Raw genomic sequence first — 19,246 nt, forward strand, 5'->3', positions numbered from 1 at the left:
CTTTTGGCGTCTTCACTTTTCTGCCCTCACTTTTATCTCAATGTACTTTGCTCAGCCAATCAAATATCGCTATGGGTTGATCAGCCAATCATCAGCCAATGTGTGTGTTCACACAGACCCGGAAAAAAAATATTAGGCTCTGGCCGCTCCGCTCAACCGCCTTTAAAAACGAAGTGTACAAAATGTAATCTCAGTTCATTTACAATATACACTCAGCACTGTCAGCAGCACTGATGATAGTGATACTGTAGTAGGTTTATGAGAAATGCTCATCAGTTAATAGGCGGTTCCATTGTGTACACTCTGGGGCAATTTAATTGGAAGAACCACTGCCCTAATAATCAATCATATATCAATCACATTCATTAATAAATCATAATGTGTCACTGCGACGCTTTCGGGGGTTATGGCCCGGCCGGGGCTGTGTCTCTGTCGCGGAAACGATTAGAGAGCGAGAGGCGTCCCGTCAACTGGCAGCAGGCAAGGCGGGGTGCCGGGGAGTGACGCGCCGCTAGAAAGCAGGGAGCGCGCAGCACAGTAGACCTGCCCTCCCGTCGCCATTTTTCGGCTCTAGCAGCACCACTCCTCCCTCCAGTCAAGTACAGTGGGTCTGTCTGCCTGGCCTGCCCGTGAGAAGAGACCAAGGGAAACAAGGCAAAGTAGGAAAAAATACCAATTACAGCGAACGCGGATTCGTTTCACGGGGAGCTGGTATAACGCGCGACACCCACGGTGCATGCTGTTGTAAGAACTCTTCTCATGCATGCATGGGAGGGAGGTGAGTCGGTTGTGGATTTTTTTTTTTTTTTTTTTGTGAAGACGTGTTGCAGGCCGCCATTTTTGCTACTGCCTCAAAAAGTCTGCTCCTCCGACTCAAGAAAGGGGACCTCTAAAAACACATTTCCGTGACGTGCGTTGCCTTATAGGAAGACCGAGGAGATATAAAGTAACATTTTTGGGGGGCGCCTCGCAACATTGTAACGACATGAGGATAGTTCTGGTGAGCCAGTAAGAAGGCAGCATTTCCGTCTCGTAGCCGACAGTAGGTTGGAGATAAATTGTGTTTTCTTTTTAAAGGGTTGGTTACTTTTTTTTCTCTGAAGAAGGGACGAAAAGGGGAACCTTGATTTGTTGCTTCTTCGCCCCTCGCTCGGTGTATTTTCTGTTCAAAGGTTTGGGCTACTCTTATCCATTTCCCATTGACTTAAACTGGAGGGAATAGCATTATGTTTCAAAGTTGGATTCAGCTAGTCGAGGACTGTGTGTGAAACAACGTCAGGGTTGGTGGTGTGTTTATTGGCTGTGTCTCCGGAGCCTGCAGCTTTTGGCCAGGAATCAGTCGAGAAGAGCCTCGGGGCGACGAATGCCCAACCTTGGATTCTTTCTTTTTTAACATTCATTCACCTCGGCCAAAACCCAACCATTTGCTAGTGGTCTGCTGCTTGTCCCGGCTGATCACATAGACGCTTTAATTTATTGTTCGATCTATTTCTATTCTTGTAGGCTGTTTTATTTATTCTGATCAAATATGTCAACTGCACGGTTTGATTCGTCCGATCGGTCCGCTTGGTATTTTGGACCCGTGTCGCGACAGGAGGCACAGAATCGATTACATGGACAGAGGCACGGCATGTTCCTGGTTCGAGATTCGTCGACCTGCCCGGGCGACTATGTGCTGTCAGTCTCCGAAAACTCCAAAGTGTCTCATTATATAATCAATTCTCTGCCGAGCAAGAGGTTCAAGATAGGAGACCAAGAGTTCGAGCACCTCCCCGCCCTTCTGGAGTTCTATAAAATCCACTACCTGGATACGACTACGTTGATAGAACCAGCTCCTAGGTATGTGACACACACGATCGCGCACACATACACGACTAAAAAATAAAGGCACAAACGGAGATAATACACCCTATCAAAAATGGATGTTGGGGGCTATCTGTATTCCTCAGGCACTAACCTACATTCCTATGCTGGCAGTACAGTCCACGATGGCAGTGAACAGTGCTGAAATAATCACACTACAGGCTAGTAGCTGTTGTGTAGTTGACAGACCAGCCGATTGATGTAGTTAGTTACTACATCAATCAATCATCATCAATCAAAAGTTACTTTACTACATTGTAGTAACTTTTCTCAGAAGGGGTGGTACTGCAGATGAGCTACCTAGTATAGGTGGGGGGAAATCACACCAACCACCTGGAAAACAAAAATCTACTTGCCAGTGAGTCATGCAACCATTAATAACCATTTAGAGGCCAGCCATATAACATAAATTAAAACAAATGTTCCAAAATTATTGCAATATAATTCCAAAATCATCTTTCGTGATTTTAAATATGTGCATTTTGTCCAGGACTGAGGCTGATTCTAAAGACGCCTTCTAAATCCTGACCTAAGTTTTCTGAAAAATATTTATTCAAAAATCACCTTTTGTGAAGTGAAACTTATCATCATACATCATCACATTCCGGCCAATCACTTTTGGCGTCCTCACTTTTTAAGCCCTCAGCCAATCAAATTGCTATGGGGTACACATGCTCACACAAAGCTGGGCATAGAAGGGGCTAGCGCCCATCAAAAATGACAAAAAATAACAATGTATGTTCCTATACTGTACATGGCAACAACTACCCCCAACCCAAAGGGGTTCCTGTCCTGAAAGGTATAATTACAAAATGGATTCCTGTGCGTCCTTAATGGGTTAAAGTCACTGATGTTTGAGGTTCAACTCAACACCAGGTTCCGCTTGGTTACAAATACATACATTATTCTACAAGTTCTCCCTCAGAAGGCTCTCCCTTTGACAGATGTAAATAATGGCCTCTGGATTAAAAGCAGTTATATAAGTGGTAATAAAATATGCTTTAAGGAAGCTTCTCCTTGAATTCATAATCGACCCCATCAATCTTCTTAATACACTCAAGATTCCTTCCTCTGCCTCATCACCATGCATCTTGCTACCCAGATACCCAGTCAGCGGTCCCATCCAGCCCATGGTCGGGTCAGAGGAGAACTTGGAGTACGTGCGGACTCTGTACGACTTCACCGGCAGCGACGCAGAGGACCTTCCATTTAAGAAGGGCGAGATCCTGATCATCCTGGAGAAGCCGGAGGAACAGTGGTGGAGTGCCAAGAGCAAAGAGGGCCGCGTGGGGATGATCCCTGTGCCGTACGTAGAAAAGGTGGTGAGGCCTCCCACCCACCCTGGCCAGCCTGCCCATGGCTCCCGGAACTCCAACAGCTATGGGATCCCTGAGCCAGCTCACGCATACGCTCAACCCCAGACCCCTTCTCCACTGCCCCCTGGCACACCCGGAGTCATCAGTCACATGGCGTCCATGCAGAACGGCCCCGTCATGGCTAAGGCCATCCAGAAAAGAGTGCCCTGTGCCTACGACAAAACAGCTCTGGCTCTAGAGGTAATGAATAACGAAGCTGACGATTTTTCCCCCTCTCCTCCCTGCTTTTGTACCGTCCCTTTCTTTCCATCCCCAGGTCGCACGGTACACTCCGAGATGGCAATGGAACTCCTACTAGGTTGTAGTAGGTTGTAGTTGTGTAGTAGGTTGTAGTAGTCCTCCTTTTTGTTGGTTATGTCTAAGTATTAATGTGCGTGGCAATATTACACAATCATGCATTTCTAAAGTTGTTAACGAGTTATTTTTTAATGGCGTGGCTCTGCCCTTTCTATGAGTCCGGAGCTAATCTCGCCAACCGCTGGGCCGGTTTGCACCAGGTCTTTTTTCCACACGTTTTATACTTTAAAGGGATATTTCACTTCAAAAAAAGTTTGGTCATTTCATCATCTACTCAGGCTTATGCGAACACCACAGCCAGTTTTTAAGTTGCTCGTTTCAGTATTTAGATATTTGATATTAATTTTTAGCTCCCCCGCCCCCTTTCCTATAGACACCCATTGTAACTTCAACCATCATCATTCATCAAAAACACCCATCCTTTTTTTCTGGTGACTGATACTGCCCTCCTAATACATGAGGTGCCTGTGTTTTTGTTGTTTTTTAAAAACTTTTTCATTTATTTTTTGTTTGGAAACTGAAAAAAAGGAATATATATATTTTTTAAAACACAGGCTTGAGGACCGTCGAGCCAAAGTTGAGTTTGACTGGCTGGTGGCTGCTGCATAGACTGTGCTGCTGATAGATCCGCCTATTCGTCGAACGATGGTGTTGTGTGTTGAAAATATCAAATCTACAAGCTCACAACACGTCGCAAGGTGCAGTGTTGTGAGATTGTATCTGAATTGAATGTATTATGTTAAGTCTTCTAATTATTAACTTTCCGTCACAATTACGCTTCCTATCCCCTATTAATCTTATGTTGTCATTAGTTGTCCCAGCACCCACCACCAACGCTAAAACACCATAACCGATACCCTACACCAAGTCCCCACGCTTGTTCTACCCACAGATAACTAATTTTGGGCTTGCTGCCTCAGTGGCCGGCTGTAACGAGCCTTTTGTGGAGTAAGCCAGCCCCTCGCGACTGCAAATGCAGACCTGGTAGCCACCAACGCTCTGTTTCACTATAATTATTGCAAAGAAGGTTACGTTATCACATAAAGTGTGTGTGATAGCCTAAATATTGCTGGTCATGGTCATGAACAAAGTTATGTATTTACTCCTTAGTATAGTGTTTTAATATCGTAATTCTCAGTCATTTTTCAATGCATTTCTATGGTGTGACGTCTCGAGATTCCCGCAGTGACATGCTATTATGACTCGTCATTTTCCGAGGTGGATGGGCGGTGCTTCGGGAATGGGACCTCCTCCTTCTAATGGCTCTCAAAATAGACACAATCAGAGTATAGTTTCGTTGGCAAATGTTTTCACAATTATTACACAATTAAATTGGGAGAAAGTAGTGCCATTTTTGTTACCCTGCCTTTAATCAGAATTGAGGCTTTTCAGGTATCAACTTATTATCATTAACTAGTGCAAAGCCCGTTGGGAATGCAACGCATGTCCCTTCGATTATGCAATAGGCATTGTCAGAGCTGACTCAAACTGATAAAGATGCATGCATTTATACTAGATTGCCACCAAATGGCAAAGAATGCTATGTTACGTGTTAACTCACAGAAATCCATTTTGTTGACCTAGTTTTATCACTGATGTTTTCAGCTAAGTTCAAAAATATGAATTCAGTAAAAATTGGTGTTGTGAGGCAGTGGTTTCGGCTGTGCGTGATGTCATCAGTGAAGGCGAGAGAGAGCATGAGGGAGATTATGTGTGATGTCAGACCAGAGCTGGAGCTGTGTGAGAGAGGGAGTGTATTTCACGGTACCCAGGTAATAACCCGACCAATGTTGGGTTCCGAAACATGAAAACACTGATCTTTGTCAGTGCAATATCCTTTGTGCATAACTGTAGTCCTGGGTTCCATTGCCCGTTTGCGATTCAGTTTCCCATAGCTTTGTTTGTTTATTTCGGCAGCTAAATTTGAACCGAAAACACATGATGCGTTTCCATATAAATAACTATGAAAAATTACTCTAAATGGAGGTGGAGATTTCTTCACCACCAGTAATAAACATCTTTACATGATTTCTTTCTTTAGTTGCACTTGCTAATGGGGTAATAGTTTAGTTAGCATAACCTCAATACCTGACAATATTGTCATCAGTGATTGAGCCTATATCCATAAACAGCAATTACCGTTCAGTAGTTGTCTGGCATCCAACTAGCTGATCACAGCGCCTCCATCCATTCTGGGCTATGGCTGGGATCTAAAGGACAAAACCACCATTTTCCGTGCTGCTGTCACGACTATCATGTATGATGATGAAGTCATCATACATTGCTTTTTACTGTGGCACCCACTACATCATAGTAAAGGTATTTTGCCATTGACTACACCTGAACGTTTGTACGGAATAAATTGTTCTGTAAAACATCTATAGCTGCCACATGACGTCACAGAGGGCACACAAAAAGCCATGCGTTGGAGCGGCTAGCGCCGTTCAAAAAAGTATTTATTTATTCCACCTACATATATTGGGAGAATCCACTTTATTCGCTTTTGTGTATATACTAACTAAAAGAATGATATTGAGACCTGGTGAGAGTTAGTTGAAAACTAATTGCTAGAAAAATGATTAGGGCTGCAGCATAGTCCAAATGAACTAGAACCTTTTTTGGCGCAGATCAATAAGATGTGACATAGTGGAGGAAAAGAACTTCGGCAGTGCCTAACTGCCTATGTAGGTGTTTTTTTTGTGCTTGTGATTTATGTTGTTAAATTGCCGTAATCTGCCTGCAACGTACCCAGTACCACAGATTTAAGTTCTCAGTTGCCACGACTGATTTCAGTCATTGACTCATTTGGAATCCATAGTAGCCATAATGTCCTTTTTTATAGAAGCATGTCACACCACATGCAACACATTGTCTTCAACTGGTTGTTTGACCAGTTTAACATAATCACAATTGTACATATTGCGCTAACTGTAAAAGCAGCACTAGCGTGGGAGACTCCTTTCATGCTGTTTCACAAATCGCAGATTCCAATTTGGCCGTTTATTAATCCATGCGTACCATGGACAGTTGTCTGAGGAGGTTAGGTTAGGAGGTACAAACGTCTGTCTACAAACACAACCAGATGGCAATTAAGTAATTGAGAGGGATAGCACACATCTGTCAACAGAACGGCAAAATCTCAAAAAGAAATTATGTCAAAAAGCCCGTCTGAGGTTGAATTTCTCGTATAGTGGGTGTAGAGTTGTCCCAATACCATTTTCTTCAGACCGAGTAAGAGTACTAGTGCTTAATTTTTAGTACTCACCGATACCGAGTAGTACTCATACGAGTATTTTATGTTTATTTACTTTACTTTGTTGGGTAACCACTTATTTTACCCCTTTTTTCTCATAGATGCAGATGGATCTCCGATCTACACTTGTCAGTTGTCATTTATGCTTGTAGATAGTCTGTTTTTGGAGATTTGCTGCAGTGTTGAGTCAGACTTGCTCCCGTTGCATTCGTTCAGCCAAGTGTCTATTGGATGTTTTGGTACTCGGGTCAAAGTATCGGGGCAAGTACCGAGTAAGAGTACTTGAGGGTGGCCCGAGTAACCGATACCAGTATCGGTATCGGAACAACTCTTAAGTGGGTAACACTCAGAACCCAGAGCACGGCCACAGGTTTGTTAGGTTTGCCCTGCCCAAGCTCAAAAACTGATCTTGATGAACTTGATTGTCAGTTCATCAGACTATGTTGATATATATCACACTACAGAGCAATAATCCTACCCAAGTAAAGGCATGTCTGTTATGAATATGTAGCATCCTTCTGCGTCTTTCCTCTAAGCATTAATTAAGCGAGAAAGTCTGTTTTATATTTCAGCTCCAAGTCAGTTTAAAGTCCAGGGATTATTATTATTGCACCGGCTTTTTGTAAACCATGTAAAAGTGATTTACTGAGTTGCGAATGCCCAATTTTATATGGATGTTTGAGGCAGGTAACCTGGCACATAATGATGTGGTCATGGCTACTGTTGTTGGCAGGTTTGATTGTTAATATGCAATATGTCATCGTCATTCAAAACAACCATAGTAACCGGTTAACTAAATTAAGTCAGAAAGCAGATACTGTTATTTCTGTGTGTTGTCACTGCTGTTGTAGCCCGGGGTCCACCTATGCTTTCTATGGCATAGGCAGCTCCCGGCAGGATCCGTCGGGAGAATCTAGACACAGCTGCACGACATGAGACTAATTAATTGGAGCGACAGAGACGTGTGTGTGTGTGTGTGTGTGTACGGGTGTGCGTGTGTGCGTCAATTTAACAAAGGTACAGACGATCAGAAATCAGCAGAGAGTGATCGACGTTTGCGCTACTCTATGCCGAATTGAAGTGGACTCGGACCCAGACTTTTTTTTCCTCCCTGGAAATAAAAACGTCTTGGTTTCCGAGGCTACTGCTGTTGTATCCTACTGGCTCACCTGCCAGTGTGGAGCCCCCACCAGGAGGACATGGATGGAGCCATAACTCCTCCTGCCCAACACTCCCCACTGACAGTTGCCGTCCCAGCCCATAGGAGTACGTCCTGTGACAAATATCACCCTCCCCACACAAGTTCCCTCCCCCAAACCACCAATTGTGTACGTATAGACGCTGGACAAAGCTGCATGCACCATGGTGGATTCGAACCCCCAGACTCTGCCAGCTACTTTACCCCTGCAGTGCACCCAAGCGCACCAGTGTGTCCTTTTCATCCAAATAAAAAACGATAATATTAACTTTATTGATACAGCGAACATGGAGTTACAAAATGCTCAACATCTAACCAGAACCTTAGGAGCTATGGCTATTTCGAACACACACACACGGACAGGAGTGATTACTATAGAGGGTATGCACAGTATGCATAAAGTCAATGGCAAATTGAGTGGCAAAGTGAGTTTAAAGTTGTTTAATCTAATGCAATCAGATAGGACTTTTCTGGTTGGATGTATGGGCTGTTTATCTAGTGCAGTGGTTCTCAATTTCTTTTTTTATTGATGCTGCAATGAATAAACATGTGTACATTTTGCTGTATCCGACATGTAAATATCCCCCCAATCAAGGTCAGAACAAGACGAATAAAACAAACAAAGACAGACAGTACAAGACAGTAAAAGTAATTAGTAAACTAGTATTGAAAGTACTAATGAACATGGTAAGAAGAAAGAAAACGTAAAACAGCATTTTCCATCAGGGTATGGTATCTAGGTTACATATTGTATCCATCATTCAGTTAAATAGTAAATTGCTCTATATCCAACTGTCTACTTACTGAGGGCCTCTAACCAGAGGTCGCCCAATGTCAGATTTGGTGTGAGGTAGGTTCTCAAATGTTTTAATTAAAAAAAACACCATTTCAATAAAGGAGAGATCACACCAATATGGAATAAGCGAATGTTTATTGGAAAGATTTTGTCAGCAGTTTAGCAAGGAAATCTTTTGGCAGCAGTTTAGCAAGCAAAATACAATGGCAAAATTATGGCAGAGCATTATTTTGGCGATTAGCTTTTAATAGGGAGAACCCCCCCCCCCCCCCCCCCCCCATTGGATCATTGGAGTCTAGGCGCTGGTGGTGGCAGCTGAGCAGATGAACCTCCTTGCTTCTCAACGCTAGGTGAGAAGGAAGGAGGAGGTGGGTTGCTTGTTGCAAACTGAAAAGAGAATGGCGAGTGTCCGAGGCAGTGATATTTAAAGGCCTGATTGGCTGCTGCAAAGTGCTAGGATTTGTGAACAGATTTTGACAGTGAGAGAACGGAAATTACGAGCTATGATGGTGCTGAAAGGCCGAATGAAAGCGTTGGATAAGATCTTCCTTATTGAACCTTTGCTAAATGCTACATAACTGACCGGTAAGGGAAGGGTCCACTAGGAAGTAAGTACCAATATCTGTTGCAAGAAAACAATACTTTGCTCGTTACCGAGCACCAGATCTTTATGGTACATTGTTAATTCTTACATCTTAGCAAGTCCTGTGAATAATGTATCAGTTCTCTCCTCCACTCCCTCTGTCCTTTTCTAGATGAAATATATAGATTTCTTTAATCAGTCTGATTTCTTTTGTTTTTGAGATAATGTAAAGTAGTCCGCTTTTTGTCTGGGTAGAAATGCTGAGTAATCCGGCGCAGACTGGAAGTGTGTGTGCGATTTGTCAAACTCATCCCAAGGGTCACAGCTTAAGGACAGCAGCAGCTCATGTACAATGTGGCAGCCTAACGGCACTGCAAGTAGGTCCATTTAGTCATATTGATTGCTTTAATAGAAAAATATCAGATCTACAAGCTCACAATCTCATCAATACAGTGTAGCTTGTAGATCGGCTGTTTTCGGCAAAGACGTTTGGTATAGAGGGGATAAAGAGCTGACAAAGTACAGTGCCAAGTATTGAGGCTTTAAGTGGTTAAACTAACAAAACAAAAAACATGAATTTACACAACACTGCTAATTAAACAAGTCTATGAAACTATCTATGAATTATATGATAAAGTTTAATCTGCAACACAATTTTATACAATTATGTAGTGGGGTTCCCTGCTTTTATCTGTCTCTCAGCTAAGGGGTCCTTGGCCTGGAAAAGATTCACGATGCTATTCATTGTTGTGCTCAAATATAAAGATGGTACTGTATAATAAAATGTAGAAGGCCAGATGTGTACTGATTACTCAGAATTAGGGGAGGGGGTACTATGTAAGCTCAGGCTTCTGAAGTACATTTTAAGGAGGCAGCACAATCGATTGTAAAAGTATATAATTCCATTAGTGGCAATCCTATATTAAGATTTGGCTAATAATAGGGTTGTGGGTGCATGCTGCTTGTGAGTCATTTCTGTGTACACTGTACAGTATATTGAAGTTATTTGTCATTTCTGCCCCATATGCAATTGTTGTTTACAAAGCCTGAAAGGCAAACGGAAATAGTTTTAATTTACAGTTAAATCGTTAACCTTTATTTGTGCAACAATACATCGTCAACCAAAATGTCATGATCGTGAGATTTGTGACGTCCCTAGTTGCTATGAGGTCATTGAAGGTAGGCTTTCAGGAGACCATATATTTGGATGATGCAAACATCATACCCTACTGGCTTGGGATGCCTCTCTTTTCTTCATATTGTACTTTATAAACCACTGAGATGGTCTTTGAGGTCTCACTCTACTAAACTGGAGGTGGTTTTAATTTGTTCAAATCTTCTCTAACAGGTGAATTTTAACTGATGTGAGCTACATGGCTAAATGTCTAAGTGTCAATTTAGCTCTGAAAGTGGGTTCATCTCTACACTTAATAAATGTGACACAATGAACACACAATTTAAATTGGTTTTAAATTAAATCTAGGGGGAGGTGTATTTCCTCACATTGCCTCAGACAGTAAATTTCCCCTAGCTGCTTGGTTAGCTGGAGTAGAGTGATTGACTTCTAACGAAACCCTAACCACATCTTCTTTCAGTTAGTGTCGGCCTGTGCGTCGTCCACAAACCCACAGTGGGTAGCATATCTCTGTAGGACTTCCCCCAGTCCCCACCATTTTAATGTACACGACTCACAAATGTAACATCTAGGACTTGGACAGTCATACACCCTGCCCTTCCCTTTTCCCCTACACCAAATCACTTTGATCTACAAGCTCACAAATTTGTCACAATGCGCTGTGTGCATGATTCGATTTTTGCCAAATGTTTCCCCAGAATAGGGTGTCGGGGACACTATTGTTCATGTGGTTATGTTTGTTGCCGTTTTTGAACATAAAGTATAAATAGATTGGTCTCCGATGTGTACACCAGCTTGGGTACAGTTTTTACAATAATGACGTGACCAAAATAGTAATGCCAAGATAAAAGTGGTTAATGTGACATGATTTAATTTAAGTTGATTTAGTTTCATATACATTTTTATGATTTTTATTTCCCCCTCATTGGCCCCCTTGGTGCTGCAACCCGCACTTTGAGAAGATAAGACTGTATTGATCCTGCAAAGGAAATTCTGTCACCTAAGGCAGAGAACCGCTGGCCTAGGGTTCAGTTGTGTTGTGTTAAATTGAGGCAACAGATATGGCATGTTCCACATGGCCGGACCAATTTGTGTATTTGGTTGTTATGGTGTAGCACACACTTCTCCCCATGTCTTTCATATGTTTCATCTGTTTGCAGTGTTGTGGGTAACGCATTAACCACACAAACCCTGGCGCCTCAGTTCTGGGCATTTCATAATAAGGCAAATGTTTAGCGAGAATAGCTTCCTGTGTCAACTAAGTAATGCATTACTTTCAGAAACTGTTCTTGATAGTTGTAAGTGCTTCATTTGAGGCTGCTTCATTTTAGGGTTTTCTTTGACACAAATGTTAGTTTATAACACGGAATGTTGTTTAGTTCCATATTACTTGTAATTGAAAGTAATCTATTAAATGTAACTTCCCCAATGTTGTCTCAGCGCAGCCTAAAGCCAAAACCCTGCATTGTAGTAGCATGGGCTCTTGGGTTTAGGAAGCATACGCTCAAATGAATTATTTATTTGACATGTGAAAAAGGCTATTTCCAACTAGAGTCGAGTTATCTCAGAGTTTGATATGTAGGCCGTTTGGGCCTGAACCTAGCTTTCTGCTAAAGGTAAGCTATATTAGGCAAGGCTAAATCAAGGCTAAGTCACAATAATTCACATAGTGATTGTGCATGCAACATACAAACAACAAAACATACTTTGCGGACAAACGGACACAAACGGCCTACACTTTCTGTTCAGATTTTACTAGTTATTGAGAGGAATTTGAACAATGCAGTTTCTTCATGTGTATCTGAACTATGAGTTGTATAGCTCCCAGTCTTACCTTCATATTTTTCATCACACACACTGTATTTGTGAAGTAGTGGATCATACATCTACCGCCTTCTCCCGACCTTTGACACACTCGTCTAATCTCATTGTGATAAAATTGTCAAGCGCAGTTCATACTTCATCATACTTCACGCATATTGTGACTGATGCTCAATTTACGACACGGTCATAAGTCAAGTCAGTGAGTTGTGAGCTTGTAGAGCTATTTTCGGTATTCCACAACGTCGTATGATCCGTCTTTAACCACTTAAACCCCAATATACTGTACTTGGTTGCCCAGGGTTCCCCATGTCTCTAACCGAAAATAGCCTCTACAAGCTCACAGCGTGTCGTGAGCTTGTGGACAGGCCATTTTCACCAAAAAACATTCACCCCAGAATCATTGGGGACGCTAGTGTTCATATAGTTAATGGTCTTTCCCCTGTTTCATGAGGGGACAAAGGATTATTATCACAGATAAAGAATGTCCTTGAAGCTTCGGCCCTATTCTGAACTTTAAGCTACAAATAGCGTGTCCTCCACACATTCAGGTTTTAATCACGTTGTACGTCAATGCCAACATTTATCTTTTTAATCCTGATATTAAGAGCATATGGTCCAACCAGATTGCGGTCACACACAATGTCGTAAAGTGTCTGAGCAAAGTTGAATAAATGCCGCTCCACGCACCAGGGGGCTCTGGTCACGCTCGCTATCCGCTCATGTTGATTCCCACCCGGCGGTCCTCGCTCACAATGTTTAGAGCCAGGTGTGCACTTGACTATATAGTAGCACAAAGTCAAGAGACACTTTTATCAGAGCCTTAACAGATTAATCGCCCAGGACGAAGTTCTTTGTCCTTTCTAATAGTAACGCCCGACGCTCAGGACGAAGTATTGTCCTAAAGACGAAGTTTATTGATACGAGAACAGATCGCCTGGCTGTATAGCCCAGGCGCGCCTGCTGGGCTCTCCTCGGTGACGCGCAAGACTGAGACGTCATCAAAAAACTCCCTCTGTTTAGCTGATGAAAACGAAAATCTTAAAACGTTCATAAATCGCGATCTAAATCATCCCGTCTTTTTCTGAAAAAAGATCCTGTGTTAGACGGCGCTCCGCGGTCCAGTCGCTAGTCTCGATAGATTTATTCTTGTCTCCCGTTGTTGTCGATTGATTCTAAAGTGCTGTGGCTATTGTTAGCTGCTACACAACATCATGAACTTCCGGCCGGTCCGTCCGGAAAAGGCGTCCGTGTTTATAAATGGGCGCATGAATGTAATGGATTAAATAGTTCCGGGCAATTAAAGTGTTAATAGCCAGTATTGTATTGATTAATTCCTGGCAACAGTTGACAGCATTATTTTGTATTTGTGATCCTGAATGACCCTGACTTTAATTCCATACAATAGTCCACCAGGACCATCAATAACTTAAATTAAAAGTAGTTCATTTTTATCATTTCAATCTGTGTACAACGAACCTTTTTGGAGGTAAAGCTTCTTTTTTTCTTTTTTTTTATTGTGTGTGGAACTGAGAAATTGCTCAAAACATTTGAAGAAGAGTTTATGAGGCTGTTGCCATTTTGTATGTTTTTAAACCTACTCTTATTCCACACTTGTGGTTATAATCATTTTTACCATATCATATTGAAGATGCTACTACCGTAGCCGTTACGGGCATTCATGTGACTCTGTCCCTGTCCTCCTCTCCTCAGGTCGGCGATATTGTCACGGTTTTGCAAAGGAACATGAGCGGCCAGTGGGAGGGAGAGGTGAATGGCCGAAGGGGGCTGTTCCCCTTCACCCATGTCAAAATACTGGACCCCCAGAATCCAGACGAGAGTGACTGACCTGGAGCTGAACTCCTTTCCTGTGTCGACCTACACCCCAATCCGCTGGCCGCCCCACCGCCAGAGTCAACATGGTTACGTGCTTGCCTGCTTGGGGGCTGTACCACGATAATGCCCCTTTTATAATGTCCCGCCAACCATCGCGAGGCTTTCTGACTGTTTACAGCTTTGGACTTTGGTTCCCAACTAAAACCTGACCCTCACCTCTCCCTCGGTACCCTCTCCTGGTTCTAGGCTCGGCAGTGTCATTTTTGCCTTAGTGTCCTTCCATTTCCAGACCATTGGGCATTGTGTGTTTGTGCGTGTGAGTGTGTGTACCTTTATCGTGGATCTTGCCACATGGCATCACAACCTGATTTATTTTGTTGCATTTGGGGATTTTGAAAGCATTGGTGTGATTTTTGTGTTGTTGGTTTGAGGATTACTTTTTTGAACGACAAACTGTGGAAAAAGGCAATATCCCTTTAGACTAAGGAGACCACTGAGGCAATGAGGAGCTAATCAGCCTGTGTCAACTGTTATTTCTCTAAACAATCGAGTCACTGTTCTACTTAAAATATTGCCACACGCATGCACACGTTTTACTTGGTCGTGAGGTATTCAGGTCAACCGAGTTTAATGTCTGCGTGTCGCATGACTGACGGAAACGGACTTGGACCAGAGACGGAGGCTGAAGAGGGGTGGTACGCCATGATGTACATGACATCATATCAGGGCACTGTTTCTCAACATCGGTTACAGGGCCCAAATGTATCCTTACAGGTCTGTAGAAATGGAAAGTGGAACCTTTTGTCTTAGGGACCCCAATCTACACTGTACAATTCTAAGTGTTAACCCATTTAGACCTGAGGACGCATCCGTGTCATATTATAGCTTTTAACCCATTTTGGGCGGGAACCCCTTTTGGTGTTTTAACTAAGCATTATGTTATACTTTAGCTATTGAAAAATAGCAGATCTACAAGCTCATAGCACGCCACCGAGTGGCGCGCTATGAACTTGTAGGTCTGCTATTTTTGAAAAATCGTAAAAATGCGGCACAAATCTTTGAATGTATATTCTTTCAGAGCGAACGTTTTTTTTTTTATTTCGACGTCAGGCCTGAATGGGTTAATGTAACTCTTGAGAGTGTACAAATGGAGCCCTGTATGGGTCCATTTGGTTCCATATGTATAAACTCGGAGTACCCCTGGTGGTACCCAAGCCCGACGTTGAACCTGTGTCATAGAGCCTACCCGATTCACCGCCCCCCGAAACGGACTTCATTATCATATTTATCTCTTCCTAGGACGATATGTGAAACGGCCGGTATGTGATTTCATCTTTGTATTATTTGTGCCATATGATCAGCAGTGTAGATGGAAGTTTTATTTATTTTCCTCTTCTGTCAGTAAGCAAAATATAGTAGAATTGACCATTTCACAAGTTGAATGAACACTCAAGGTTTTTTAGGGCACTTTGCTATGTCTATACATTTGCATTAAGAACATGGCTTGGAGCTGAATATGCTTTTGGTTTCCGGACTGCTGCAAGTCAAAGATGACAAATATTTGGACTTCTTGCACACACAAGGAGACGCAATGCTTCAAGCAAGTATTCAATAATCGGTAAGCAGCAGCAATAGTGATGACATGGCCTCCCGCGAGCATCTGTTTAGCGCTGCCAGCTTATATTTACAGGTGCCTAGTGGACATAGGGAGGGGCAAATGCGTGGTTTTGTATTGTTGCGACAAAGTATAAATCAGGCTTGGTGGGATTTCACACATTGTACACAGTACTCCCCTAGCATCCAATGATATAGGTCAGGGGAGGAGGGCAGAGGTTGCAGCCATCTAATGAGATCTCATGTTTTCAAAGAATGCATTTTTCACACATGAGGTCCTACCCTTTGACAGTGATGTCACTGCTCTCTGTTGTGTGATTGGATATGGCCCAGTCGGATGCCTTGAGAGATTTTTATTTTTTATTTACAAATGTTTTTAATTGATATTCCAGCACACAACGGTGAATTGTCGCGCTTTTCCAGTCCTACTCGTTTAGAAACAATTGGATCATCATCATCATCATTGGATGCATATTTTGGAGCAGAAAATGGAACGCCATTTGTCGATGTTCATCCCTGGGTCTCTCCTGCACTATAAACAGACCTGGTCTGTGATCTTAAGGAATATTTGAATGCTTGATGTAGAAGGGCTCCCTAGGTTATACAAATTTCAGCTCATGTGTGTCAGAGGAGTTGTTGCGGACATTAACCTTCAGCGTGCTGGACTCACCCACCCTTTATTGCGGTATGCTAAAAGAACACTGAGGATTCTATTGTGTAAGTGTAAGCCGTAAGGGGCAGTCCATGCCAATAATGTGATGTGAACATGGTGGGTGTCATGTTTCTGTTAATCAAATCGCTTTGAAAGTCAACCCGACTATCCTTCACCACTGTCGTCATAGTTGGTGTGAACACTGCAATCACTTAGGTTTGAATGATCATCAGAACAATATATTTATATTTATAGCTCTTCCTTGGTGTGGATGGCCCTTTAACCCTTGATCCCGATCACTTTCCCTTCCTCTTGTGTCGCGTCCTTTTTAGTGCTTTCCTTTCAAGGCCCTGCTCAGCCTTTCACCATTGGCCATATTCACACCGGCCATTTCACTGTTACGTCATGTGTGTGTGTGTGCGGGTGGGCATAGGCTGGGTTATGACGAGTATTACTTAAGAGTAAATTGGTGGCCTTGTGAATATGGGCAAATGTTCAGCCTTCACTCGCATCCCAGTTTTTTTTCCCCCCCTTACTTTCTGGGGAGGGGGGTGGGTGGGGTTCTGTTCTGTTCTTTTTTTTGCCAGCTGTTGATTCAAACATTTTTGTTAATAAAACTGTTGGATAAATGAACGTTGACCGAAAGGTGACTTTTTCAAAAGGGAAACGAATGCCTGCTGGTTGCCTCTGTGCATGACCTCTTGGCCTGGGAGATGATGGTTCTTCCTGGTCAAATGCTGCTTTATGTCATTTCTTATTTCATTATTAAAATAAAAGTTTGACCTGTTCTAATGCCACCTGGTCTGAAATCAAACCAGTCTGGTTTATTTTTTATTTTTCTTGTCAACCATCACAAACCCCACTAATTAAGCAATACACCCTGAATATTTCGCTCTCAAGGTGGACCGCTTCCATCATGCTTCAGATTTGTTTTGTAAAGGCATTAACAGTATTACAGTGCTCTTCATTTTTCTCATGTTCTAGGAAAGCCTCTGTGTTGTCTTTTACTTAAGAATGGAAAAATTGTGCCTTTTTATTTTCTTATACCATTTACATGTGTTAATATTTCCCATGGTTAACACCCGTGCTGGTATGGACCCTTTATGTACAGAACAAGTAAATAAAATTTACGTCTACTTCTTTAAATTTGCTCTGGCCTGGTAATGTTATTTAGGTTGGCGGTATAGTCAGTGGCGTGCACAGACATTTAGAGGGGCAGGTGCTCAAGTTAAAAAAGGGCACCTTGTGCAGCGCATTGCCTTAATCCATTTTGGGCGGGAACCCCTTTTGGTGTTAGCATTATGTTATGCTTTAGCTATTGAAAAATAGCAGATCTACAAGCTCATAGCGCGCCACCGAGTGGCGCGCTATGAGCTTGTAGGTCTGCTATTTTTGAAAAATCAAAAAAAAAAAAGAGTTTTTCTTTTTTTTTTCTTCAAAAGGGCACATTGCCAAAAGGGCAGGGGGTGCTCTAGCACCCCCTAGTGTCTATCTGTGCACGCCACTGGGTATAGTCTCTCCTCTGCGTGCTCGTCATGTCCTGCATGGCACAGATGGCGGGGTGGGAGGGTGAGAACATGTTGGAACTAGACAGCCATCCAAGCGTGTGTGTGTGTAAGCCTGATCCGGAAATGGTGGATCTACAAGCTTGCAACGATGCCACATCATGGCCTGTGGTGAGCTTGCAGATCTGCTATATAAATTAAACATTAAAAAACTGGAGCAGCAGGCGGATCCTCCTCCTTCCATCTATTCTATCAGTTCCAGTTTCGATTGTGGCTGCGCCCAGGAGAAAGGAAGCAATTAATGAATGTTAATGAAGTGCTAATAAAAGCGAGCCGACAGCTCGTTGACCTACAGAGTGAGGGAATGGAAAACTTCTCAAGGACAAAATTGCACACGAATCTCCATTTTTCCCACCATAGCTATACATAACCTAATGCATTTTTCTTTTCAAAACAAAGATGAAGTAGATACTATAGAATTATAGATAATAAAGCATGTACATACATAGTATAAACATTTATTTTTAAAATTATATGTAACTCTGACCCCATTAGAGGCACTGGCTGCTGCACAATGACATACATTGAAGGCTGTTTTATATTTTGTACCACGATGTATAAATTAAGCAGTGGTTGTCTCAGGCTGCCACATAATGCCAGAAGTAGATGACAGCCTACGAAGTCAATGTATTGGCACCACACAGTTTTCGCATTTGCTAGCTTTGGCTTTTACTATCACTGAAAATACTTTGACTGCTGGAAGGTCGGCACCATGTTTTGGAAGAGGTGGGGAGAGGGTTGCTTTACTGTCTAAATCCTGGCTGTTCATTTGACTCGGACCTACAAGAGTCACTTTTTACAGAGCTAAATGAACACTCAGGATTTTGTGTTGAAGGCCAGTGGTTTTGAGTTAGTTAGCCGTTTGCCTAACTTGTCACTGTATGAAATTGCAACCTGGCTGTGAACGTCAGCGCCTCTGCACGGCCAGAGTTACAGATCCATAAAGGTCCATTTGGTTCCTACTAACTATCAAATTAATTTAGCTGGGAACCCCTTGGAACCCCATCAAAGACCCCTGGTGGTCCCTCGACCCCGTGTTGATAACCACTGCCCCAGAGAGATGATGTAAAGGTGACGAGCACAAGCAGGTGCATATGGGAGCCAGGACCACAGCCAACTCTTGGGGGTTGCCAACGCAATGGAAGACACATGAGAATAAGTGACACTCCGTTGGAGCTGGTATAAATAAGGCCACTTGCGTAACTGCCTCTAGGTCCAGTGGCCATGGGCATGCAAGCTCCTGTAGTAAGTGTGTCA

At 42.8% G+C, this 19,246-nt stretch overlaps 1 protein-coding gene across 1 annotated transcript; it reads left to right on the top strand.

The window, feature by feature from the left end:
- Window positions 1–436: 436 nt before the first annotated feature.
- crkl (v-crk avian sarcoma virus CT10 oncogene homolog-like) lies at window positions 437–17,570 on the top strand. Its single transcript, XM_079524739.1, has 3 exons — window positions 437–1,839; window positions 2,966–3,419; window positions 14,036–17,570. Exons 1-3 carry the CDS (start codon window positions 1,529–1,531, stop codon window positions 14,168–14,170), a joined length of 900 nt encoding a protein of 299 aa, XP_079380865.1. The 5' UTR covers window positions 437–1,528; the 3' UTR covers window positions 14,171–17,570.
- The last annotated feature ends 1,676 nt before the right edge of the window (window positions 17,571–19,246 follow it).

The sequence above is a fragment of the Electrona antarctica genome (genome assembly GCF_951216825.1).
Source record: "Electrona antarctica genome assembly, chromosome: 16".
Classification (NCBI taxonomy): Eukaryota; Metazoa; Chordata; class Actinopteri; order Myctophiformes; family Myctophidae; genus Electrona; species Electrona antarctica.

Coding starts and splice junctions, on each gene's coding strand:
- crkl (XM_079524739.1), top strand. CDS start 1,529: ATGTCAACTGCACGGTTTGATTCGTCCGATCGGTCCGCTTGGTATTTT. Junction 1,840..2,965: donor TTGATAGAACCAGCTCCTAG/GTATGTGACACA, acceptor CTTGCTACCCAG/ATACCCAGTCAGCGGTCCCA. Junction 3,420..14,035: donor AAACAGCTCTGGCTCTAGAG/GTAATGAATAAC, acceptor TCCTCTCCTCAG/GTCGGCGATATTGTCACGGT.